The following is a 27,394-nucleotide window of genomic DNA, read 5'->3' on the forward strand; positions in this document are numbered from 1 at the left end:
TGGCTGAAGTCCTCGTCAGTCTATCCGTGCGCTACGTTGCGCAGTAATAAATAAATCATCTGTGTTGGATACTGCGCAGGAGCAGAATCTGATGACAGATCGGGTATCGGTGTACCTGTCTAGGTGGAGGCAACATTGTGTCCTTAGTTTTGTCACCCGATTGCACATCCGTATTAAGCAGAAGTAGATTTGAACAAAATGGTCACAATATCTCATGTGACATAAACAAATTGCCTAACAAATAGACGCAGGATTAAATTGATACTGAGTAATAATATGATGACAGGACCACTGATATAAGGATACTGATTATTGAAGGTAATAGCGACGTTGATCCTGAGTACGAATAACTTAGGCTAAGTAGTAGGCTACTCTTCAGACGTTTAATTATGGCATGGACAAATCAATTAGCTCTCCATGCCATGAATTATATATTAGTCTCACTATCTAAGTGATCTTACGGCTCTATAGTTTAGGTCACCAAGTACACAATAAGGCCTAACGGCATGGCTCCCTAGACCTATCCCTAAACATTCAAAGCTTGAATAAATAGTTAATGTTGTTTTACACATTGTCAATGTAATGGTTTTAAAAAAATCTGGCTTTATTGTTTGGAATATCATTTACAATATGCATGTATACCTTATTTAAATTAGAGCAACACATTTGAGGACATCTGTAACTTCAACCCCAAATAGATTAGGCCTACCTAGGGCGGAAACATGGCAGACTTAAGTACAATTCCTATTTCATAATTATAAATAGACATTTCATTCACTGTCAGTTTTGGTGACAATATGTGTGTTTTATTGGTGAACCCTTCCAGAATATCCTAAATCCTATATAAGTATTTATCATAGGCCTAAGGTTTATTAGGCATGTCATGGGAATTAAAAAAAGTAAATGAAAGCTCAAGTCAGAAAACATAATTTTGAATACATTGTAGGCCACCGATAACATCTCCTAAATTGTGGTAATAAACCCCGGGCTATTTTAATCCGTTTACGACGATGACAATATGAATTTATGAATAGGCTACTCGACTAGAATTTCCTTTAACATACAGCAGGGGGCAGTCTACGTCCATATGTGTGTCAATAATAAATCCATTGCAAACCAAGAGTATAGTTCATAAGCAACACCATTGAATTGGTATAGACCCAATTAAAATATTTATTTTCAGAAGGCAGGTTTTGTATCAGTGCTGGTGTAAATACATACATGTAAAACAGAATGAAACGCCATATTCAAAAGGTTCTGTCTAGCCTTCATTTACAAGTAACACATGCACGCACGCGCACACACACACACGCACGCACGCACACACACACACACACACACACACACACACACACACACACACACACACACACACACACACACACACACACACACTCAACAATGCAAGTGCATATAAAATAACTCACAAACAATGACTTAAAGAAAAGAGACCAAAAGCTTTTCCCACAGAGCAACTGTGTTTAGCTTCATTGGGAAAATGGATTATCTTGGATTCCATTTCATGCTAAAGGTAATATGCATAGAACATTTTCAACTTATAAAATAAAGCTTTAATTACACATAAAAATTAACATCATATGTTAATTTAAGAAATGAGCTGGTACGATTGCATGTGAAATGAAAAAGGTAAATGAGTCATCCTACCTTTTGAAAATGACAAAAGTTCTGTTATATGTTAACCCTTCACAGCTAAGTCTGACTACACTACAGAGGGACGATAGCTTCAGGTAGTGGAGGCCTTGCTGTAAGTTCTTCTTAAATATTGAAATGTTGTGACCTTCCCACTTTAGGAAGCCGGGGAAACAATACCGGAACCGTACACAAAGTCACCTGCAGGTTGCAGCCATGCACCAAGAGTCAACACACCGCCCGTCACACCGTCGTCTCACTCTTCCACAAGCCGCTTTTCATCCCCACCGAGCTCTGCGATTGGTCCGTGCCACTGGTGTCCTTCTCCTGGTGCTCTGGCACCCCTGAGTTCTTGAGCGTGCCGTTGGGGGGCGGGGCGGGGCCCGGCACCGCCACGCACACGCTGTTGAGGGGGTAGGAGCAGCGCTTGGTCTCTCGCTCAGTGGTGGAAGTGGCGGCAGCGGCCAGTTTTAAGTTGTCCCTGCTAGCGCAGCGTCTCTGGGCGCCATGCGGGGCCGCCCTGCTGGCCCCGGCGGGCGGGAGGGGGAAGGGCTTGCGGCTGCCACTGCTGCCCCCGTCGCTGCCCTCCGAGGGGCTGGTGGCCAGCGGGTCGCCCACTGGCCGCCCGTTGGTCAGCAGGCCAGCCTGGTTCTCCGAGAGGCTGTGGTGGACGCTGCCGTTCTCGCTCGTGGCGTGTTTGTGGACGCCGTGAGAGGAGTTCAAGTTCTCCAGACCCGTGGGCCCCAGGGCGCCCAGGCTGCCTCCGCCGCCCGCCCTCAGGGCTTTGAGACGGTAGTGGCCCCTGCCTTCTCCACGGTGGTGGTAATGGCTGCTCCCCTGTTTAGTTCTGCTACTCACCTTCCTCCTCTGGGGATGCACCGGCGCCATCGAGGCTATGATGGGAAGATGGTTGTTGGACGGCTTGGTGATGTTGTCGGTGCTGGCGCCTGGGTGGGTGCCGGGGTGGGTGCTGTGGTGGGCGCCCGCGGGGGCGCGGGGGGCGTGGTTGGGTTGCTCTTGAGCCACCTGCAGCAGGTTGGTGAGTTTGCAGGGCCCGGGGCCCACGCTGCTGATCCCGCTGGGAGTGGACGAAGACCTGGCGGACGAGGAGTTCTGGGAGTCCCCGGGAGGGTGGCAGCCGATGAACAGTTGGGAGCCCTGATCCGAGGTCTGCACCCCGTTGACGGCGGTGCAGGCCTGCGTGTAGGTGGACGGGACCTGGGGGCGGCGGTAGCCCGGACAGCAGGCGAGCCACGAGGCCTGCACGTCCAGCCGTCGGAAGCAGTGGTGCACCACCAGGAACGCCCCCAATGTGGTGGCGGCGATCCCGTAGAGACAACTGAACAGCAAGCTGCTTTGGCCGCTCAGCCACATGGCCATGGCCCCACAGCACCACAGGGCCATGAACAGGAAGTGGGTGACCACCAGCACGGAGAACTGGGCCTTAAGGGAGTACTGGTCCTCAGGAGCCGCCACAGGGGTCGTCGGGGCAGCGGCGGAGTCTGTGGAGAGGAGGCTGGTGCTTCCGGACAGGGCGGGCTTGCTCTCGGCCACAGGGGACGAGAGAGGGGTGCCGGTGCATTCTTTGGCCACACGGTGCCTCAAGCGGAACACAGTACACAGGAAATATATCCAGGTCACCAGCACCACCAGGCCAGCGGGGACAAAGAAGGCCCCCAGGCTTGGGCGCCACACCAGCCAGCAACTGTGGGACAGATGGAGGAATTCAGGGCAAATACTAGAACCTCAAAAGTGTATATGCATAAAGAAACATACAAAATGTGCTGTCCCATCATTAAAAAGAATTGCAGTCAGACAGTCAGGGTAAATTGTCAAACTGCCCAAGGGCAAGTAGAGGAGGACTTACTAAGGGCTGTTGTCACCATAGTTGTTGACATTGACAGCTGCAGTGATCCCACAGATAATGAGAGGAACTCCACCAGCTATCAAATAGAACCTAAAAGAACGTACACAGAAAGACAATTAAGCAAAGGGAGGCAGTTTGGAGCAACCAGGCAGAGGAGGCTCGATTTGGAATGCATCCAAAAGAAGAAGTTCCACTCCTCCCTTTAGGCCTCCCTACAAAGGCAGGTAAGCCATTAAATCATTTCATTCAGTCACCATGAAATGATGGGACAGGCTTGAGACAGCCACAAATACTGTATTTTGCATGTATTTAATTTGTATTTAAGTATAAAAAATAAAACTAGGGAAATTAATTGCCTACCCCTTTAATGATGGTAGGGAACAAAAAATGCTTTAAGCCAAAGAACGATGAACATGCATTTGTTTTTGAATGGTGCGCATGTACACTGATTTTCTTTCCAAGTTTGTCCGAGCTATTTCCCCTGGATTTCTCTGTGGTTCTCTGTGATCTCAACAGAGCGTCTGTTCCTCCACATTGTGAGCTGATGGAGTGCTGCAGAGGCCAAGCAGGCTGAGCCCAACAGAGACCCTGATTTACAGCCGTGTGTCTGCTGTGTGGGACGGCACCCATGTGGCTGTGGGGGCGAGACGAGGATGTTGGCTCGGAGCGCCAAGAGGTCAGCTCGGCAGTGTGATGATCACAGCTCCAGGGCCACGGGGTCAGTGGGACCAGGGAGAGAATGAGAGAGAGAGAGATGGTACAACCACCCCCCTCCCCCTCAACACGGCCCTGCAACGATTTACGACGGGTTCAGACATTCACATCAGCGCCCAGACCCCTACCCAGAGTTCATAGTGTACATCTGGGCTTGTGGCGTTCTGTGTCTCATGGCACCATTCCACTCCACTACCATTTCCTCTCTATGGTCTGCCGTAACACAGAGGGGCTTTGGTCGCTGGGCACAACGGCAGCCTTTGATTAGCTTTCATTTTGGGTGGCCTCGCCCGGCGCTAGCGTCACAGAGATCTGCCTGAAAGACCGGCCATTGTTCCCGGCCAACAGCCAGCTTCTCAACGGGGACTTGAGGAAGGTGGGTCGGATCCATTGTCCGGCTTTGATTGGTCCCACTGACCTGAGCATGGGTCGCTGGGTGGGCGGAACAGAAGGCTCCCCCTCCGGCTGCCGCGGCGTTCTCCACACCGCTTCTTTGTAGAGCACCCTGGAGCTGACTCCGATCCACAGCAGGGTGGACAGCGAGGAGTAATGCAACGCGATGCCGACCTGCACAGGGCACACAGACGCCCGTCAGACACCGTGCTTCAACACGTTGTACCATGAATGAACTGCTCAGACTGTCAGACGGAGGGACTTACCGCCTGGCACACCACCGGGTAGCTGGTCAGGCTAATGCCGCCGGCGTAGATGGCTGTGGTCATGGCCATGTGGAAGCAGGTATTGAGGAGTGTGTGCCAGCTTTTCCGCGATATATATATTGAACTTTGTGGGTAGAGGATATAGGCAGAATAAACAAAACAATTATGAGATGAGAAGATAGCGCTAACGTATTTATACACACGTGGCTTTATAGACTACCTGTGGTGGAGTATGTGCGTTATGATGATGGTGAATAGGCAAAGGAGGAGCACTGCGGTACACGCATAGACCACCGGGTGGAGTATCCTCACTGAGATAGCCGAGGGGTTTGGAAAGTCTGGCACTTCCTGGTAAAATCACAATCATATAATAGGAATATAGAACAAAACATATGGGGATAATCAATTCATTCATGTTTGGTCCGATTTGGTACACTCATGCATCACACTTGAATCATAGCAGACCGAGGTTACATTACGAATTAACAATACAAAAAGGTCTGCCCTTACTTGTAAAACGGCATAGTTGCTAAGTACGGTGCATCTCAGGGTTGAAGTGCTGCTGTCAGTGTGGACCAGCTGACAGCCATCTTGGCTCCAGCCTCCCTGCTTCTCCAGGCCCGGGAGGCTCCACTGGGCGGCCACTGGGTCCGTGCCAGGGGACAAGTGGCGCAGGGACACCCATATGGGCTCTGAGCTGTTCCACATGCTGCATCCCTCTGTGTGAGACGCAAGGAGACAGGATGGTTAGAGAGACAGAACGAGACCAAGATAGTAAGAGAGAGACAGAACAAGACCAAGATAGTAAGAGAGAGACAGAACGAAACCAAGATAGTAAGAGAGGGACCGAATGAAACCAAGATAGTAAGAGAGAGACAGAACGAGACCAAGATAGTAAGAGAGACAGAACGAGACCAAGAAAGTAAGAGAGAGACAAAAAGAGACCAAGATAGTAAGAGAGAGATAAAAAGAGACCAAGATTGTAAGAGAGAGACAGAAAGAGAACAAGATAGTAAGAGAGACACAAAAAGTGACCAAGATAGTAAGAGAGAGACAAAAAGAGACCAAGATAGTAAGAGAGAGACAGAAAGAGACCAAGATAGTAAGAGAGAACCAGAAGAGACCATGATAGTAAGAGAGAACAAATGAGGTTAAACATTGTGAGTTTGGTGGCATGGTTCCTATGGTTCTTCCAGGAAACAATGCCTTTATGTTTGTATCAGAAGTTTTATTTTGTCTTTCTCAGGGCCGTCTCTACTGTGGGCTAAGAACGAGATGCTTCCTCACCGAGGCCTACAAAGATAACAGGCGTGTTGACCGTCCTCCTGCGAACGTGTTCCCCAATGCCGCTTGAGTTTCCCAGCAGGGGGAAAAAACATCCTGTACGGAACGCCACGAACTGCAGCTTACAGTCGGTCGGAGCGTCGGGAGGGAAGAGAGAGGCCGGGAGAGTCACCGAGGCCAGGGCTATGGAATTCTGAAGGACAAGAGGAAGCCACAACACACACACAAGCCTTTATAATGATGTTGATACACATTTTTTCCAAGCAGATGCAGCCTTGTGCGTTTTCATTTGGTTACTAATGGGAAGGTTGGTCATTGCTGACTGGCTGCGGCTGGCTGCTCACCTTCAGGGGAAAACTGGTGAGAGAGGTGTTGTGGGAGCCTGTGGAGCAGCGGAAGGAGAGATCCTGATCATGGTTGTACTCCAACCCATCTGATCCCATGCTGCTTCCTGGGGTTTCCCGCCACTGGTACGCGGTACAGGTGATGCCCGTGAAGTGTGCAGGTCGAATCAAATGGGCCTCCATCACGATGTTTCTCGAAACCTGTTAGGAGTAGAGTAAGAGTGAAATCTAACAGAATTGTATGCACAGTTTGTTGTTGGAAAAATGCTGGAAAAAGCATTTTGGAGGTTAGAGGTTTTGGGGGTTAATGTCTTCGGAGGACTGCATACCATGGAGAGGTCTTGGGAGTGGCTGTGGAGCTGAGGCCAGGCCAGCGTTTCCAGTGAGTTGACCAGAGAGCTGCACGCTCTCTTCTCTCTCTGGGCGTGGGCCAGGATCTGATCATTCACCTGCATTAGATTACTGCCCATCTCCACCAGAACCTCCGACAGCTGGCAACACAACCAAGAGGACGATCAGAAATACAATCAACAGCACACCCTCCAACTGTTTAGTATTATCTAAACTCACAATAGGAAAATAAATGTGAAGGCTGTTAAGCTACACTTTAGACGCGTCGCTCACCTCTCGAAGCTGGGTCACGTACTCCATGAACTTCTCCATCATCTGGGCTACGTAAAGAACGTCCAAGGAGTCTGTGAACCCTGCAGCCTTCAGGGTATGCGACCGCACCTTATGGGCTACCATCATGGCGTTTGAGGTGTTGATTGGCCTCTGAAATACAGAAACACCAGGACAATGTCCGGCTTCAGGCAAACCGTAACCTTGCAACAGCGGAGAACAATGTTGACTTGCGAGAGCGGTACTGACCAGGATGAAGTTATGCAGCTCGCGGGTGATGCCATTAGTGTAGTTACAGTTTGTGTAGTCACCCTCCTGCCAATTTCCAGCACGGTCACAGTAGCGTAAGGCCTTTTTCTGCTCCATATCTCTCTCTAAGGGAAGGGAGGGGTTGGGCAGCTGCAGGCAGTACTGGTGGGACATGATGCCTGCAAGGGTTCTCGGCCACCTGGTATTCATAATGATAAACACCGGTTGAGTAGGAGAACCCTTTAGACCGAATGCTCTGCAGTTTGGGTTATTTGATCCTAATTGAGGAAAGTATAATCAAATTACCTGAACTCCCCTCGGTTGTTGACCACTTTTTCCTCTGGACAGAAGGAGGCACTGTTTTCCAGCACCACTATTTCAACAGTGCGGGAAATGTTGCCCCTCCCAGTAGTCACCACACACTCCCACTCTCCGCTGGCCTCCACATGCACATTAAATAGGATGAGCTCACTGCAGACAGAGGAGACAGAGCGCCGTTTACTCCACCGTCACAGGATCATGTGTCAGAACCAACCGTCTGAGATGACATTTGTCATCTCAGAGTTAACACCGGGCACTAAAAGCGTCAGGGAGACGGGCGCTCACCTGGTGATGAAGGTGCAGTCATGCACTGCACTCTCCTCCAGCTGCACGCCCATCTCAGGATCGGAGGTCACCAGCTGACCGTTGTGGCGCCAGTGCAGGGTGGTGATCTTGTCCACCAGGGCGGCGGTGCAGTGGAAGGGCAGGCGGTCCCCTCTGAAGACCACCTGCCGCTGGGAGGGCAGCAGGGAGAAGGTGTGTGGCTCCAGGGCACCGTCTGGGTCACACAGGGGAGCAGGAGGAGGAGGAGGAGGAGGAGGAGGAGGAGGAGGGGCGGGAGTTACGTTTAATTCTTTGTGACTTTTTCGTTTAGCTACCGTGTCATTAGCTCAGTCAGAAAGCAGTTACGCGCATGCCGCTTCCCCCATATTGGATGCAGACTGCATTGATTCATAAAGGCAAACCGCAGGGTTAGCTGTCAGCAGCCCACTGCCACTTTGGGAAATATGTCCCCCTCTAAGCCGCGGGAGGCGACTCGCTCTCGAGGAGACTTGCATCTCATCGACCGACTCCCAAAGAAGTGGAGTAGAAAAAGCCTCCCCAGGGGGGAGCGTGTTGAGACAATGCGTCTCGGAGTGCAAAGTGTGTGTCGTTCAGAAGGCCGCGCCGCTCGGCGAGCGGTGTACCGCCTCGTTCATACGCAGTGAGGTCAGAGCGCGGCTCTCACCGCAGCTCAGCTGGTTCTCCCTGAGGGTGTGGAGGGGCTTCCCGTGCAGACTCCTGGGGTAGGCGCACAGCGTTTCGTCCCCCAGCCGGGCGGAGCTGGAGCGGAAGAAGCCAGGCACCCAACGCAGTCCACAGTCACATGACAGGAAGTCTGAGTTGAAGTTCCTGGCAAGAGACGAGAAGGTTCTCATGGTCGAACGCGAAGGGGAAGGAGTGAACCCCTCCACTTCAGCCGCGCAGGGGGGTTTCTCCCTGGCAGGCGTCTGCTATGGTTTATATTTTAGCTTGCTCATCGAATAAAATATATCATAATGGAAAACTATGTTCTGTAAAACTGTCTTCATTGCTGCTTTCAAACGCAAACAATCCCTACCTGACGGGAATGTACGAAAACAAAATGACTAATAATGCAGAACAACTCATATATAGGACCTCATCGGCGGGAAATGTCTGGCTCAATGAATGAAAGTCCTGCCAAACATGTCTCTGTCTTTGCAATATGAGTCATTTAAGTTCACTCATCAGTTGTAGATCTAGATAAGAATGATGTCTGAATATTAAAATGTCTGACTCACAATACTAGGGAGGGCTTGGGAATTGACTTTGAAAAATAACTAGAATATAACCTTTCAAATACATTTGAACATTAAGTCGATGTTTTTGTACAAAATACTGTATGGGGAGATCTAATATTGCGGAAAGTATTGGTATGGCTTTGGTACTCACACTAGTTTAAGAGACGGTAGTTCTTGGAACACACCTGGGTCCAAGGTAGATATTATGTTTCCAGAAAGGTTCCTGTTTAGTACAAACAACAACGTCAGAAACCAAACACAAACAGTTGAGGTAAAAGCTTTACATGTGCTGTTACGATTAGTCTCTTACAGTTTGGTGAGGTTTGAAAGACCCTGGAACATGTCTGCAGTCACGCACCCGATTCGGTTGTTGGACAGGTCGCTGGTAGGGGACACAAGACAAAGGAAAGGACACTCTAAATTAAATCACATGATCTCATCGAAAACCGTGTAGTTATAGGAAATAAAGCCATTACAATAGGATCCGAGCCCTGAGAATCCCCGGTCCAATAACACAGGACGTTCTGTGAGTCCAGTACTGCCCAGAGGCCGTATGCCATCACACTTAACATCGCATTCGTCATCCAACGCTAGGGATCGTAAACCAAGTTATACAAACAGACAGGGAAAACAGAGCACAGAAACCGTTCCCTGGTCACCTTCCCTTAGTTGTCACTTCACAGAGATCTCTGTGTAACCTCGTCCCTGATTAGGTTACAGTGAGCCGCAGCCTGGGGAGGGGTCTGCTGATGTCTATCTACGACCAGAGATGGGATTTGCACTATTGCACCCCTGACACTACGCAGCTGAGAGCTGTCCAGAGCATGTGTTTATCTCACTCTGTTTGTTTTGAGAAGCCCCAGACCTTCCAGTGAAAACACTGGTAGAGGGAAGGGTGGGGGTTAAGGTGGAGGCGAGGAAGGAGGAGGCAAGCAAGAGTTATGAGGGTGTGTTGGTGATAGGAGTTGGGTTCTTTCCAGACCTTCCAAATTATTATTTTCTTAAACACAGTTGGCAACATGCGGTTGCCAACTGATGTCCGGTTGCCTTCCATGTGACCAATAGGACTACATGACAGCAGCACCCAGCCACACGCCCCAGAGATTTAATGGAGGGTGTGCCTGCAGGGCACCCAGAGAAAGCTGCAGAAAAAACCCTTCAGCCCAACAGCCAGGCCATAGCGGTCCACACTAACACCAGAGACAGCAAATAACGCATGACACCAGTCATGAGTTGTCAAAACATTGCGCTCTGAATGCACGGGGGTGTGTAAGCCTGCTTCTTTCCCAGACTACTGGGTCTTTAAAGAATGTCGATGTTAACCCATACGTTTACCAGAAATTCCTAAAACAAACACACTCTCAATAGTCGTTCCTTTTGTGATGTCCTCACTGAGGAACAATTGCATCCTGGATTCCTGTGTGTTTGTAGCGGTGCTGTGGGCTTATATGGTAGCCGTCTTGGGCGTGAATGGTATGTGAATCATTTTTATTGTCTACTTACAGTTTCCGAAGTTCAGAAAGACCTTGGAAGGCTCCTGGCATAATGGTGCTGATCAAGTTATGTTTGAGGTCCCTGTGGAGACAAAACCAAACAAAGCACACAAACATTAGCTTCATGGAAAGATTCCTCTGAAATGGGCATTGAGCGGGAGGAAAGGTACAAAAAACAGAAAGGCAAACTCTCGACACTGAAACAACATAAAAATCTTTTACAAGTGGGGGAAAATGATGTGAAGTGAAGACATATGCCAGAGAGATTGTTAAACCAGTGGGACATAGCTGGGTCTCTGCACACAAACTGGAAATCCAACCCCACTGGCCACCTGGTCTTGAGGCTAGCGAAGGCGAGGAATACTTGACCAAAGAAAACAGTGGTGCTACGAGCCACACAGTTCTATCCTTTCAGCACAGTTTCTCCCACTAGAATGTTTTCCAAAGAACAAATATTAATTTCTCTCCAAACATGCTTTGAAGATCTCATTTCACCCACCGTTCTCCCGTCACCCACTTCCCATGCCCTGCTCCCGACCACATGTTGAGTCAGCCAGATGCTCCCCCACGTCAGTTAACCTGTCCAGCTAATCTGTCCAGCTAACCTTCGTCAGCTAACCTGTCACGCTGACTTTCCTCAGCTAACCTTTCCCGCTAAACTTCGCCAGCTAACCTGTCCAGCTAACCCACATCAGCAAACCTTTCCAGCTAACCTTCGTCAGCTAACCTGTCCAGCTAACCTGTCCAGCTAACATTTACACATTCAACAAATTGGCGAGGTGTGATACAAGGTCGCAGACAGTCAAGAGATGATGGTCATCAACAGGGCATGAGGGCCACACGGGTTTAGAACAGGATCTGTGATCCTACACCAAGACGAATGTTGAAAAAAAAGCGATTGTTCTCAGGGTCTGTTTACAAGGGCTCAAACAGACACGCCTTTGTTTACAAACACTGCAATTCTGCCTTCACCATTGTGCTTTTACCCATCATGCATCTCTGGACGACATAGCCTAAACGTTTTCTTGTGGTTCCCCCCTTTTCCACCAAACCACCATCCCCAGTTGATATGCTCCCCGTACGGCCTCCCAGCACAGCCCAGCCTGCCCCTGGAGCCTCCTCTGGTGTACAACAGATGAGCCGATCAAGTGTGGAGCAGCACTAGAGTGCTTTCAGATTCATGGCTTTCCAGTAAAAACAAAACGCCCGGTAAGTCTGAGGGATTCTGCAGATCGGGGGGGGGGATTTTCGTTGTTGGCCGGAGCGTGCTGGAGCCGAATTCAGACACGAGCTGTCATCAGCCAGGTCCAGATTGGAGCTGGATGATAGGTTGTAACGATGGAGCGAAGCAAAGGTTGGCTCTGCACCAGACGGCTGAGGTCTGATGTGTTTGTCACTGAGCTGACCGCCTTGAACAATACAGGCTGTCTGCGTGATGGCTCCACACACACACAAACACACACACACACGCAAGGGCACGCATGCATGCACGCACGCACGCACACACACGCGCACACACACACACACACACACACACACACACACACACACGCACGCAAGCACACACACACTCACACACACACAAACACAAGCACACACACACACACACACACACATGCAGACATGTACACACACACAGATACACACAAATGGATATTATATAGCAATGCTATTTCTATTCCTCTCCTTTCTTCTCATGTCTAGGGCGAACGTTTCAGAGCCAAGCCATTAAGATACGGAGGCAGACGGGAGGACTTTGAGTGGAGATGAATCCTGAGGATAGTAAAGTCGGAGCGGTAATGTCTGAACGTTCAGGGTAACTGGAACACTGAACTGAGCTTTCAGGGAGCTGGACTCAGGAAAGAGTCCTGGTTAAAAAGCTGTGCGGGACCTTGAGTACATGTGGTTGAGTCACAAGGGGGGGGGGGGGGGGTGGAAATGGCTATCTGTCAAGCTTATCTTTACTCTTGGATAACACACTTGGATATGTGTCAGACTAGACCCTGTTTAGACCCTGGCATGTTTTTAGGACGCATACTTAGTATGTGCTGCATATGGGGCCCAAGGGGAACATTCATAGGCTAAGCTTTTTCTCTATTGCCCCTCTAAGCAAACATGCATTAGTGGGTGTGGCCGTAGCTGTGTCAGATTTGTTGACCGTCGCAGCCAGAGAACAATGAGGCGGTTTCCAGTCTGCGTGTCCTGGGGTTAATTAGAGCAGTGCTGGAAGGTGGGGCACTGCCCACCGTTTCCTTTCTCTGGACTTTTCTATATTCATCTCTTTTATGCACCACATAGACACACATGGACATACACACATATAGACACACACACAGACACACACACACACACACACACACACACACACACACACACACACACATACAGGCGTACATGCACACACGCACACACGCTCTCACACACACACACACACACACACACACACACACACACCCACATCCACACTCACATACACACAAAACACGCATACACATACATAAATTCCTCTCTCTCTAACATACACACACACACACACACATGCACACACGCACACACACACACACACACACACACACACACACACATACACAGACACATACACAGACACCCACATAAATTCTTTTCTGCGTAACACACACACAGACACACACACAGGCTCATGACTTACAGCACATTCTACAATGGACCACAGGCACAGTGGAATAGTTTAATACTCACACACTCACACACACTATACAAACACACTCAATCAAACGTCAACTCCATCAACCACAGAACTTAAAAATAAACAAGCTCTGTCCCAGGCGCCATATGTAAATCTAGGGAACTGAGTCACAGATATAGTTTGTTAATAAAATAAATTAGGCTTTTTGCCGGGAGCATTTGTGCGTGTGTGTTACTTTAAAGTTAGATAAAATCACGATCAACCGCAAATACATTCCTCCAATCAAATCTGTTTGTGTGTATGTGTGTGTGAAAGTGTGTGTGCGTGCGTGCATGCGTGTGCGTGCAAGTGTGAGCTTGGTTGTGTTTTTGCGTGTGTGTGTTTGTGTTTGTGTGTGTGCGTGTGTGTGTGCTTGTGCTTGTGTGTGTGCGTGTGTGTGTGCCAATACAAATGACCAGCCTCAACCTCTCATAGAGGTTTCTTATCGCCAGGTTTGAGAATGTGGAGGAAGGTCAGCAGGAGGGCTTCAGCCCTCACAGCTACCCCCCCACGGGCCCAGCCGCCCAGATATCACTCAAAGGTGTACTCTGAGGAACCCTTAAATGGCCTTACTCACACCAATGTGTTCAGGCAGCACGTGTTGGGCTTCGATTGTTCTCAGACACTCTCTTCAGTAGTGTTGGGTGTTTGGGTGAACATTCATTCCCTCATACTCCTCTTCTTAGTGTCAAAGCCATCGCCCCAGAAGTTTCCCCTCATGCTGCTTATGTGGTCTCTGGGATGGGGCTACGACACCAACTCAGCTCCTAGCCAGCGCAAGGGTGGCTGGGAACTGAGTTGGTGAATCCCAGAGACCACATGAGCAGTCCATGCGGTCACCCCTTTTTGTCTGCTTCCGCAGCCCCTATCACCAGGGCCCATACAACAGGGCCCTAATACCAGGGAAATACCGTGGAAATGGTCTGCCATTGAAGACTGTCTTTTTTCAAACGCCCCTTCTTTGCCGTGCCTTCCTGATCAATGGGTCCAGTCCAGCGCCGCTCTGAAGAGTCATCTCTATGTGGGATGGGAGGGTGGAGGTGGTGGTGGAGGTGGTGGGTGGGGGGGCCCATCCAGGAGCACCTGGTCTCCATGCAGGCCGGGCGGGCGGGCCGCAGTGGGTTTGGAGGGGCAGCGAGAGGGCCCTAATGAAGACACTGGCCCTGGGGCTCCAGAGCTGGAGTGCTCCTTTATCAAGAGCACAGTGGCAGGCCTCTGGAGTGCTCCGTGGACATTGTTCAGGCCTTGGCCCTCGGGGAGGGCCCGCAGTGGACCAGGGGAACCAGGGAACGGCCGCTCATTATCGCAGCACTATAGCACCAAGAATTTCCTTTTTCACTTGGATCAGAAAAAGTGTGTGTTTTAAGGCTTCTACCAATTCCAGTTTGTGGCACTGGGCTTGGACACACACGCATGCAGAAACACGCATATGAACGCACACACGCGCATACACACACACAGACACACACACACACACACACACACACACACATACACATGTACACATACATACGCATGTAGAAACACACACACAAGTACGCACACATGCATGCACACACACACAAACATACATTTAAACACTCACATGTGCACACACAGAAGCTTGCAGAAACGCACACATGAATGCACACAGACACACACACACACACACACACACACACGCACACAAAGGGACACGTGTATATTTTCTGGGTTGGTTCTCTTTGGATAAAACGCTGGGTTCAAGAAGGAAAGTGAGCTGCTCCGTCGTGGTTTACTGGCACCTGAGTTCCTGACAGGGGTCAACAGAGACCGTTTTTGTGCCGCGTGTCATTTCCTGTCTGGTTGGCGTCGCTCACACAGAGGCCCTCGCTCGTTTATTTTTACAGTTTCCTTTTTCTCCCTCCTTTACGAGCTGCTTTTCCCCCGCGGGGAGGGGCAGGTGGGCTCGGAGAGGCTGGCCAGCGAGCAGAATGGGCCTGTGTAGGGCCCCTGAGAGCCCACCTCCCCTACTCCACAACACACGCTCACAATGGGAGCTCTGTAGCGCAGTCCCAGAGCCCCCCCACCCCCCCCCCCTCGCAAAACAGGAAACCAGGATCTGCTGAGCGCTTGTTTTCTCTACTAATTTCCTGCTTTTCCTGCTGCCCCCTTTCCCAAGATTATTTTCTTTATTTTCTCTTTCTGGTTCCTCTCAGATTGGACGCCTAATCTACTGTGTTTTCGTCCAACATCATCTCCTCCTCATCTGGAGACCAGTTGCCTCAGACCAACGGTTTGGCTCCCGCACACGTGGAGATATAGTTCTAGCGTTTGTGTGAGAGATAAATACAGGCTTTAAAACAGGCTCCAACGCGTTCAACTCGAGTGTTTGATGCAGCAGCTCCGCTCTGAGGCAGCAGGAAGTGGCCCTCCGTTGGCCCCACAGCAACATCTCAGCCCAGCGAGGGCCCTGGGTCACAGCGCTGGAGTCACGCTCACCCTGACCGTGGAGCCAACGGTTCCTAATCAAGGGGTGTACAGTACAGGAATAGCAATATACACACACTTTCTCATGCGAAGTGTAACATTTCCTAAGTTGATTACATGTTTCTATAGTGCGCTTCAATAGGAGCTGGAGATGATCTCTGCCAAGGATCCTTCAGCGACCACATGCCGCTATTGACTCTGACTCTGGCTTTGTGGAAGCAGCTGGGCTGGGGTAGGGGACGGGGACCGGGATGGGACCGTGCCGGGCCCCCACACCAGGGCCACTGCGGCTGCGTTTTTGATTGCATGAGCGGCGTGTGAAATGCAGCGTGCACAGAAGTCACATCTAATAGGGCTCACTTTGGCGGCATCGAGATCACTTCAGAGATGGGCCGTCAGACGAGTGATGGTTGTTTATCGTAGGAGGAAAAGGGGGCTCCAGTGTTCATTGGCTGCGCTTCATACGCGTTTGTTCACACACGCATGGACATTATTTCTATGGAACTTTTTGAAAAATGAGACCTTCTGACAGGAGCTGAAATAATGGGTAAGTGTTCAGCCTTGAGTTGAACTCGTAACTTGTAGCCAGGAGAAGCAGGGGTTGAAGCAGAGAGGGAGCGGAGCTTCACGGAGACACTATGCATGGAAGAGAACATTATGTATGGAAAGCGCTTGCACAGGAATAAAAAATGTACAAGAAAAAAAAGCCATTGAAAGCGTATCAAGTTTTGGCCAAATGCAAATGCAAGCTCTTTCTACACATGTGTGTGTGTATAAAAAGCTTGGGTTCGGTAATGGGCTTATGAGAAGGTTTGCTCGCCGTTTGAACAAACCCCCACAGCCACGAACGAGCTAAGTTTGCAATCCAAACACTCCCCGTTCCTCCTCGGTTTATCTCAAAGTCACATCTGGAGTCTATCAACTCCGCCGCCCCCAACCCCCCACATTTCTGTTTCCACTCACAGCACGCTTAACCCCTTCCTCACCTCCTCCACCCTCCGTGTCATGCTCTCTCATTAGCTAACCGTCGCTAACCCCAGAGAGAAGCTGGCGCAGGGCAAACACACGCTAACAACACAAACGCTCATCTGAGGGACGCAGAGCGGGGAGAGGATCCAGGTCTGGTGTCTGGTGCCTGTGTGGAGCCCCCACAGCTGGACCTGCACCCTGTGTCAGGTTTGGAGACATTTGTGGAGGAGGAGAAAGGGGAGGAGGGGGAGCAGGAGGAGGATAGAGTGGGCCCACCACAATCTGGATCCTTGTCCTGCCCTGAGCGGTCTAGACAGCCAGGCTTCCACCAGAGTCACCTCCGCTTATTTACAGCGCCGGCGTTTACATGCAATTACCCAGCCCACTGGTACTGTTCCCCGCTGGTCCGGGGTACAGTTGAGCCTCAGTGGAAAGAGTGTTCATCTCGCATCAAGGCAAACAACCTCTGCTTTATATAGCAACTCAAACTACACGTCTCCCCCCTCACGCCCCCTCTCTCTCTTTCCCTCCCTTTTTTTTTTATCTTGCATTACCAACGGTCAGATCACATTAATCCATCTCACTGCCTCTGTGGTACAAAGCGTTGAGGGCGGCCTGTTTCCTTAGCATGAGTTCTGAAAAGGCAGGTACCATGTTAAGGTCTGTTTCAGCATGCAAATTATCCTCAAAGTGGAACTTCCTGCCTGCGGAACTTCCTGTCTGAAGGTTTGCGTAAGATTTATAGTGATTTGATTTAAACAGGACATTTTTTATTTTCCTGGAAAATAACCTTATAACAGATAAAAAAATATATGAATATATATATATATATATTTAAAACAAACATCAACGGAAGAAATGAAGCTGAATCAATGCGTTTTCATGCCCCACACATCGGAGGTTACAAGACAAACATCCGTACATTTTTGTCACAAGACAAAAACCTAAGGAACTATTTCTGGCCTTTGAATGAAGTTGCTTCAGGAAGGCAGGAAGTGAGTGTGATTGTGTGATTGTGGTCGTTCACCTATAGTGCTGAGAAAAGGATCGGCCATGTCGGACAGACACACACACACTGTAGACATCAGGTTGGGTGTCTTGTTGACCAAGTCTATCAGGCGGCCAATATCTGCATCTACTGGCCTCAAGCCTCTCAAATCTCCACCTCCCTAGCACTATCCACTGTAGTATTTTGATCCCTGGCCCCCTCCCTCTCTCTCTCCCCGTCTGTCTCTCTGTCTGTCTCTCAGTCTCCCGGTCTCCCTTTGTCAATCTGTCTCTCTCTGTCTCCCTCTCTCCCTTTGTCACTCTCTCTGTCTCTCTCTCTGTCGGTTTCTCTATCTCCCTCTCTCTCTCTCTTTCTCTCTCTCTCTTTCTCTCTCTCTCTCCCTTTCCCTCGCTCCCTCCATCTCTCCCTCTCCCTGTAGGGTGAACAGCCCTGGTAATGAGGGCCCCTTGTGCCCAGCTTGTCCCGTGTCCCATGGTGCAGTGGGGCCCAGTCGGACAAGAGGCAGAGCGCCTCGTCTCTGTTTTGCTCATTATTCTCATTACATCGCCTCAAATCAGCGGAGGACGGGCTGCTGGGAGCTGTCCTCTGCTCATAAAGGGCCAAGCTTGTTAGCGGGCCAGCCTCGTTAAGGCCCGCCGCATCACGTCCAATCAGAAAGGGTGTACATGCTTTTGGAAGAAACCCAATCGGTAGGCATGTACAGTTGTAGTCTTGCTGTATGTTTGGGTGTGTGTGTGTGTGTGTGTGCGTGTGTGTTTGTGTGTGTGAGTCTGTGTGTGTGTGTGTGTTTGTGGGATAGTGTGTAAGTGTCTGTGCTCCTTAATGTATGCGATACTGTTAAAAAGACAGAAAGCTGTGATGAGATAGACAAGGCTTCTTCTAACGAATGAGTGGATGAATGACTGACATCATACCCCCCCTCACTGAATACACATTGATGTTCCGGGCGCGAGAGGGGTCTGATCTGCATCTGACATGGCCCAGCTTTGGTCTGGAAAGGGGAAGATTAGGGCTCCTGATAACAGCGTTGTTTGGATGAAGAGGAGAAACCACAGAGGTCAGCAGGGTTCAGGAGCCAAGCTAGCCACTCCACTGAAATCCATGTGGGGCGCTGATAAGGGAAGCGACGTTGTGCCGTCATGAGGGTTGAAAAGTCAAAGAGGATCCTTTAGAAGCATCCCAGTCTGAGGTAAAATATCTAATCTGTGCTGTTGATTTCCCACCTTTAAGGTCGTCAGAACGCAGCCTGCCAGAGCAGCAGAGGTGTGAATGACCTTGGAAACCCGGACAACCTGGAAGTCTGTGGTGACCAAACTGTGGTCTGAACCGCAAAACACAGAGAAAGGTAGACATGACCTCACTAAGCTCCCTCTGCAGCCAGGTGTGATTCCATGGTGCAGCGTTTTACCCCTGAACCCGACCCAAATGACCGGGCCAAGATCTAAATGCAGCTGTTAGTGGGGCGGGCCTTCTTTATAAAGAGCTACAAAAACACAGTAGTCCAGTAAAAGGCAAGACAAACAGGGCTAAATTGCTCCTCTGCACTTGGGTGGTTTGGCAGGTTGTGAAGGCAGCAGTGGCTCAGAGGAGAGGCTTGTCCCAATGAAAGGGCCGACTGTGCAGCCTGCTGCCTGTCTGGCCTGAGGGAGGAGGGCTGCCCGATGAGGCTTATGCTACTGCAAAGTAGCTACTACTATCATCCTAATTTACCTCTAGCTAGTGTGTTTGTGTGTGTGTGTGTGTGTGTGTGTGTGTGTGTGTGTCTGTGTGTGTTAGCGTGAGCGTGTGTGTGTGTGTGTGTGTGTGTGTGTGTGTGTGTGTGTGTGTGTGTGTGTGTGTGGGTGTGTTTGTGTATGTGTGTGTAGCGACCATGTTAAATATAACATCAGACAGGAGAGAGTAACAGACACTAACAGAATCTCCATAATAGTGTTGCATACCTGAATTGTGATATACTACATGCATATATATTGCTAAGCAATTGTGCTATGATACATGCATTTATTATCTGAAGCTTTTGTGCTATCGTGCCTTTATGTAATTGTATTGCTTCATGCATGCAATGTTTATAATACAACTCAATAAAGTATAGAGTCAGTAGGGCTGACGAGTAGATATTTTATTTTTTTCTGTATTAATAACATATCAAATTGGCATTTACTCATTTTGTTGTATTTTTACCTCATGAATATTCAACAAACACTAGTCCAAAATACTACAGTAATTTAGGATATGGTGCTCAAACTACAATGATCATTTTGCATATTTACTTGTACCATTGAATTATCAACAATGGCATTTTGAATAGTGAAAATTAGTGTTTTGATATCTAAAACCTAATTCTGACTATTAAAGGAACGATAGATATGTCAACTATATTTGTATATATCTTCTGTTGCTCTCTGATATCTGAAATGACATTCTTACAAGTCACGTTTCCATGCAGACTATCAAACAGGATATCACTATTTTAATTTGGACTAGTCAGAATTTATTATTAGATATCTACAATTCCATTTCTGATATCTGTAATGTGATAACAATTGTATATATCCACAATAAACATTACCACTAGTAAGAAGTTAATTGTTGAAATGAATAGAAAATCAATAGTAAAAGTGGATTGGAATTCTAGCAAAAATGAATTGTTCATACCTAAACTTGCTTTTCTACCTAGTGATTAAAAGTGCCTCTCTATGGAAGGGTCAGCCAAACTCCCTGCTCCGAACCTCTCCAGCAGGGATGGCCACAGCGAGATGGAGAACGCAACGGCACGGAGAGGGAGAGTCTGAATGGAGCTGGAGCCTCCTCCAGACGGGCGGGCGGGGCTGGCCGTGCAGTAATCCCCTGTTGTGTGTTTACTCAGCGCTGGTGGGCCGACCTTTGATTACAGCCCTGACCACAGCCTGTGAGGAACTGTCCGCCGCTGCAGATGACAAGCACACGCAGCAACACGCTGGAAACAGTGAGCAGACCTGAGCCGCGACGAGGACACGCGGATGGGGGGAAAACAGCAACAGAAAGAACAGGCAGAGGAACGACGCTTTACACACAAGAGAGAGTCAAACACACAGCAACCAAGAGAGAGTTTGTTAGTGGCTTTCCGCCTGGCCCAGCCTGGACCATGACATAGGCAATTATGCTATGAGGCTAACGATGTGTACCTCGGTAAAATGGGTCACGATAACATCAACAGCCTTAACATCAATCATAGTGGATCACTGCAGAGCATGGCAAAGCATGAGCAGGATGGTGAGAACTCTCACCATCACCAGGGGCAAACGCGTATAAAAACAGCAACTACAGCAAAGGAAGGCTCTTGTTTTTCCTCACCCTGTCTGGTCCTGTAGGTAGGCACCAACAACACCACAAGTGGGAAAATTACCTTATTTTTATTTCCTCTAACATTTTTCGAAAGGCTTGTTAACTTCATGGGTGGCGGCTGGAGAAGGGGGGCATGTGGAACTAATATCCGTAGAGAGCAGTCTACTCCCATCTCTCTCTCCCCCCCCTCTCCCCCTCTCTCTCTGTCTCTCTCTCTGTCTCTCTCTCCCAGACATCTACAGTAGGCTGTCTGAAGGCGTAATGAAGAGGACACTCACCAACACCATTATGTGTCTGTGTGTGTGTGTGTGTGTGTGTGTGTGTGTGGGGGGGCGGATGGGCGTTGACTTGGTGGAACGTCAGACTTTTCAAAGCAAGGATGTTTGGAATCCCGAGCGCTGGCTGGCTCACCATGCTAGCACCAAGCGATATTAGCTTCCTGTGCTAATCTGCTAAAATAAGACACAGGCGGTGTTGAGGTGTTATTGAGAGCTTTCGATCTCTTGAGATAACGGATGATTCTCTTCCTGAGTGCACTTAGGCATTCAGGGTTATTGCTTTGGCAGAATAAACACACACACAAATACATGTTTTTTATGAAGCGGCCGTCTGACATGTTCTGTTTCTGAACTTCAATTGCAGCCGAGCTCTCATTCCTCTCGGTGACAAGTCATCTCCTCCTCCTCCCGGTCGCGACTGAACCATTTTCCAGGAACCCTTCCAATAGATTTGCAGCTTTTTAGCTCGGCGCTAGGAGTGTTGTACATTCACATTACCCAACACATTCTTAAGCACATCACTCTCCGTAACTCTAAACACACGCACACGCGCACGCACACACACACACACACACACACACACACAGACACACACACACACACACACACAGACACACACACACACACACACTCACACACACACACACACACACACACACACACACACACACACACACACAGGCATACACACTCACATAGCACGCAGAGTTAATGTCTGCTGGCCTGTCTGGGGCCACAGACAGAGCTTGCAACATCCACACATGTACGGACACACGCACGCACAGAGACACTCACACACATCTTCTGCCAGAGATTCTTCTTATCTTGTCTGGTGAATTGGGGGCTTCCCAGTTAATGATGGATCGAGGCGTAATGATGCGATCCCCTCCACATAACTGTGGGATAGCCCATCTTAAGTGTGCTATCACCGCAGACGCACGGCATGCCCACTTCCATGGAAGGTGTGTTTTGATGGGCACGTTCCCAAGATCCTCCCGGGCCCTCTCTCCCTCCAAGGAGCCCCAGAGCCTGGGCCCTGGTTCAAACATACTACCGGGAAACCAACCCTGGTGTTCCAGCCCATAATATAAGAATGGAGGGAATAAGGAGGGAGTGGAGGGAGTGAATAGGGAGTGGGTGGAGGGGGGTACTTACAGTTTCTCCAAAGCATAAAGCCCGCTGAAGGATCCATTTCTCAAATTCCGGATTTTGTTGTGGCTCAGAATTCTGCAAAAGGAAAATAAATGCAGCTTCAGAAATCGATGGCTGGGATTTAGGTTGAACAAAGCATGGCTGTGCTACTGTTTACCATGAAGATAGATATAATACACTGTCTAATACAAATAAAAAGCAGACTATGAAGTGAAACCCTGTTCCTACAATGAAGGGTTTTATAAAAGTTAGGGCGTGGGTCCAGCGGCAGAAATATCACATATTTTTTAACCCCAGCTGACCATGTTTACAATGGTTTGGCCATCGGCATAGAATAGAATAAAAGATCCAGTTTCTTTAAATACACATAGGTCCGTCCGTGAAAATATAAAGAACATCAATGCACACAAAAAAACAGCACATTATTATCAAAATAAGACTGAGGATGTAAGCTATTTTAAATCGACATTGAAGAAGGGCAAAAGTTTAAAACGACATTCTTAGAGTCTGTTGAAGTACAAAGAGGAGAGTGCTTGGCCGTGACACACATGAGATACTCCTTGGTACGGGACGTTCAGACTGTTTCCAATTAATGCTAAACACTAACTAGCAGATCTAGATTAGGGCGGGCTAGGGCGCGGATGCTGCAATCACGATAGCCATTTTGGATCTTTGTTTTCACATCAAAGGGACACGGCGTCCGCATCAAAGCAAAAAGGTTGTCCCGAGATGTCGATTCAAGTCACTCCCTGTGGGCAAATCCTTTGGCCCGCACAGAGCTCTTATCAGACCAGACTTGGAGGACGCTCAAAGGCACGGACGCACACTGCAATTCGGGCCGAGTTCTCCCCAAAGCACCACAGCGTCCTGGGAAGCAGCACTATTTACAGTCCTAATGGGCGCTCCGAGGGGACCGGTCCGGAGAGGCTTCACTGGGGAACCACTCTGTTAGTTTAACATTCCTCAGTCCACTTCCCCTTCCTTCTGTGCATGATACACACACGCCTATGCACATGTCCCCAATGCTTTTTGCTGATGTGTAACACTGTGCGCGCACACACGCACACACACACACACACACACACACACACACACACACACACACACACACACACACACACACACACACACACGCACACGCGCGGCTCCCTTCGGTTGCTGGTTGTGGCCGGTAGTGTAAAGTGTTCCCCGTGTCCTCTTATGAAACGTTGTGCCTGTCAGGTGAGTTTATGAATCAGTGTGTTCTGATCTCTGGTATCCCGCACAGCACGCATGCAGGGGCCCTCATAACACACATACACGCATACACGCACACACACACCCCTTCCCCCATCTCACCTTTCTGGACATTGTCCTACCCCCTTCCCCCTCCAGAGCCTAATGAGCTGTTGGTGAGATGTAATGTGTCCTTAATGGAGTGTGTCTGGTTAGTGTGTGTGTGTGTGTGTGTGTGTGTGTGTGTGTGTGTGTGTGTGTGTGTGTGTGTGTGTGTGTGTGTGTGTGTAAAGTGAAGGGGTTCTAACTGTGAGATTTATAGATTCAGCAGCAACACCCGCCCCCCCCCAGCTTCCTGCCACATCAATAAAAATACAGCCTTTAACTCTGCTACTTCCAAGACATCTAATGACTATTTTAATCACCCAGTCTGGTATACAACACCCCCCCGCCCCCCAATAACCCCCCCTCCCCCCATTATTGTATACAGTGCATAATACACACTCAATCTATATAAACTTTATCGACAAATCCTCTCTACACCTCGACTCCAGGTGTTTGTGCTCAGCCTCAGGTGACCTTCCTGATCTGAAGGTCACCGGAGGTCAGCCTGACCTTGCTCCCGTTGAACCCCGACTTTCAGAACCCTGAGAGTGGCCCGACCAATCGGAGCTAGGGCAGGAGGTTTGAGTTCATAACAAAGAAAGGAGTGCGGCGCCAGAATCCACAAACAACGGTGCGGAGTGGAGCAATCAGGAGCGTTTTATCTGAAATAGAGCGACTAACGACGTTCGATGACAGACGGAAATTTGCGCGTATTTTCCTAGAGGAGGCCGCTTCGCCTCAAGTTGCTCTTTGAAGACCACGCCCCCATGAGGAACTAAATGACGGCCTGACTCTCATCAGCAAGCGCTGAGCTGTCCACTGGTTGACTGGTGGTTCTGTGGGACAAGACTGAGGGAGGTCATGGTGGTCCACAAGGTTATCTTTCAATGTTTATCAATATATTTATTGATTTATATTAGCTACTATTTGGTTTTGTTGGGGAATATCACACAATAATCCATTGGTTTACGCAGTGATTAAATTATTGAAATACCACAAAAAAAACAACTCCGACTTCAAAAAGGGAATGTAACCGATGTGAGGACACCGTTCAATCTCTGCAATCACGTCTTAAATAATGCCTCTAGGAATACTGATATACAAGATATTGTCAGACTATTCGCAGACTGCCCGTGTTCAGCCTGTCTACAGCTGGAACTCAAGCTGACATTAATCCCACATCCATCTCTTTGGAGAGATCGATTTGGGATCTATCCTGACCCCAGATGTAAGCCTTGTCCTGTTTACCCTCAGCGCAAACCTTAGTGTTCTGTATTTCTGATATTAAACATCATCAGCGCCAGGAACCGGCCCCTGTTTTGCTTTGGGCGTGGCCTCGGTCTGAACCTGTGACTCCAGACCAAAGGTCTCACGTGGGCGTCTGGCCCGGTGCCGCTGCGGAGAGACATACTGCAGGCGGGGGATGAAAGCTCCAGAAGATCCGGAACTGCCTGAATAATTCAAGACAGATAGCAGGAGAAAGTCGTGTCTGGCAGAGTGGCCGTTTAATTCAACCCAGGCCCTCAGATACAGGCGCTCAGATACAGGCGCTCAGAGCAACAGGCACGCTCCAATCTGCCTAATAGGCAGAAATAAGAGTGTGTAAGCATTGCTTGTTTTGTGCACGTTTAACAGTGTGTGTGTGTGTGTGTGTGTGTGTGTGTGTGTGTGTGTGCGCCTGCGCTTGTGTAGGGGGGACTATATTGCTGATCGGTTTTGTCTTTCGTTTTGAAGGGAGATTTCCTCTGGTTTTTCAAAGTGGCAACATGTTGCAGATAATGTCTAGCAGATTGGTCCTGAATGTAAACTGCTTGTGTTGATATTCAGGAGTCAGAGGCGTGAAGGGGGGATGAGGGTTGGGGTCAGGTCATGAGGGGCGGGGTCAGGGTGATGAGGGGCGGGGTCAGGGTGATGAGGGGCGGGGTCAGGGTGGCAGGCAGTAGTCACTGTGGGATGATTGGCTGTCGGCACATTTGAAGGACAGGAAGCTTGTTGCTTGTTCTATCCGAACAGAAGGAACTTAGTTTACTTCCTAGTTATTTTGTTATTGATGACAAGAAACAAATGGTGTCCATCTTTTGGTTTCCATCAATATCAAGAAAGAAATCAAGATAACAAAAAGAAAAAAGGCTACCTGCTCATTTTGTATTTGTTCATTAATTTTATGTGATGGACCATTTTGCGTATTATGTGTTTGTTGAAGGGCTGTTACATCCAGGATGATCGGATACGACTGTCTGATTATTACAATAACATCACTAATAATAGACTTCCCTTTTCAAATGGGACCAAACCTTACGGGTGACTTGTGAAAACAAACAAAAAGAGCCTCCCGTCCCAAACGAAGACCAGCGAAGCCAAACAAACAGTGGAGGGACTTCCAGGAAGCTGGGAGGGGAGGGGACCACAGGCCAACGCTCACATGTTCTCCCCCAGCCTGTCGTAGGATGTCTGGGTGTTCAGGGCGATCGGACCAAAGACATTGTTCTTAAATAAACACCAGAGAGAGCACAACTCTCAGAGAGAGAGATAGAGAGAGAGGGAGAGAGAGGGGGAGAGATGGGGAGAGAGTGAGAGAGAGAGGGAGAGTGCGAGAGAGAGGGAGAGAGAGAGAGAGAGAGAGAGAGAGAGAGAGAGAGAGAGAGAGAGAGGCAGAGCTTTGTAAACAAGACCGAAATAGTCAACGCTCCCATCAGGCTAAACAGGAAACCGAGCCAATTAGCTTAGTTTAGTCAGAAACCTGGTGGTCAGAAGGTCAAGGGTCGTTTCCTGGTTAGCAGATAGTGGCGGAGAGACAGGCAGTGCAGTGTCTTGAGAGGAGGCAGGTGGATGGGCGGGGCGTGTGAATGAGGGGTCTGGGGGTGAGAGTGGGGTCTCTGAATCACTGGAGCATAAAATTATTAACAAGCAAAGAAGTGTCGGCTTCTGTACAGGGTTTAGGTTGCAGAAAAAGATATGTGCACTGTGTGAAGGATTTTAGCTCATTGATATTTTAAGGTTTGATTTTTGATAAATAGCCTCACTGTGTTTCTGGAATGTATGTGTTTACTGAGAGTTGGTTTTATTGTACGTTTTAATAATAATATGTTTATTTTATATATTGCCTTCTCACACTCAAATTCGCTTTACAGTGTCATGAGCATGCATGAGTTTTGTATTCTGAACATGTTTTATGTATACGTTTAATGTTTAATGGCATGGACTGTCAGCAGAACAGCTCAGAAGTGCTTGAAGAGGTCCAAATAAAACCCCAACCAGCTTCTTGAAGGTGTGGAAACCACCAGAGAAAAGATGGATCAGAACCTCTGCTCTCCATCCCGTCAGCTGCTGTGGAGCAGCAGGCTGCAGGCCGTCTCTCATCCAATCACAGGGGGCCACTCAAGTTCTTTGAATGTAGCGACCCCGGACACTAATTGAATCGGTCTAATTGATTTACGGAAATTGAGCAGAAAGAAGGAGGAGAAA

The 27,394-nt window shown here is 48.9% G+C and overlaps 1 protein-coding gene across 1 annotated transcript in view; it reads right to left on the bottom strand.

Annotated features, from left to right (window-relative positions):
- Positions 1-792: 792 nt before the first annotated feature.
- Positions 793-27,394, bottom strand: part of adgra2 (adhesion G protein-coupled receptor A2) — a 39,339-nt gene continuing 12,737 nt past the window's right edge. Inside the window, exons 2-19 of the mRNA XM_079739314.1 lie at positions 22,613-22,684; positions 10,736-10,807; positions 9,543-9,614; positions 9,384-9,455; positions 8,659-8,822; positions 7,995-8,208; positions 7,695-7,859; positions 7,389-7,587; positions 7,143-7,292; positions 6,848-7,009; positions 6,519-6,719; positions 6,178-6,367; positions 5,401-5,609; positions 5,111-5,238; positions 4,891-5,014; positions 4,650-4,798; positions 3,518-3,607; positions 793-3,355 (exon numbers count right to left, since the gene is read on the bottom strand). Of these exons, the coding sequence (XP_079595440.1) occupies positions 1,894-3,355; positions 3,518-3,607; positions 4,650-4,798; positions 4,891-5,014; positions 5,111-5,238; positions 5,401-5,609; positions 6,178-6,367; positions 6,519-6,719; positions 6,848-7,009; positions 7,143-7,292; positions 7,389-7,587; positions 7,695-7,859; positions 7,995-8,208; positions 8,659-8,822; positions 9,384-9,455; positions 9,543-9,614; positions 10,736-10,807; positions 22,613-22,684 (3,895 nt within the window). The 3' untranslated portion in view covers positions 793-1,893. The remainder of the gene's footprint in view (positions 3,356-3,517; positions 3,608-4,649; positions 4,799-4,890; positions 5,015-5,110; positions 5,239-5,400; positions 5,610-6,177; positions 6,368-6,518; positions 6,720-6,847; positions 7,010-7,142; positions 7,293-7,388; positions 7,588-7,694; positions 7,860-7,994; positions 8,209-8,658; positions 8,823-9,383; positions 9,456-9,542; positions 9,615-10,735; positions 10,808-22,612; positions 22,685-27,394) is intronic.

The sequence above is a fragment of the Pollachius pollachius genome (assembly GCF_949987615.1).
Source record: "Pollachius pollachius genome assembly, chromosome: 1".
In the NCBI taxonomy this organism is placed as follows: Eukaryota; Metazoa; Chordata; class Actinopteri; order Gadiformes; family Gadidae; genus Pollachius; species Pollachius pollachius.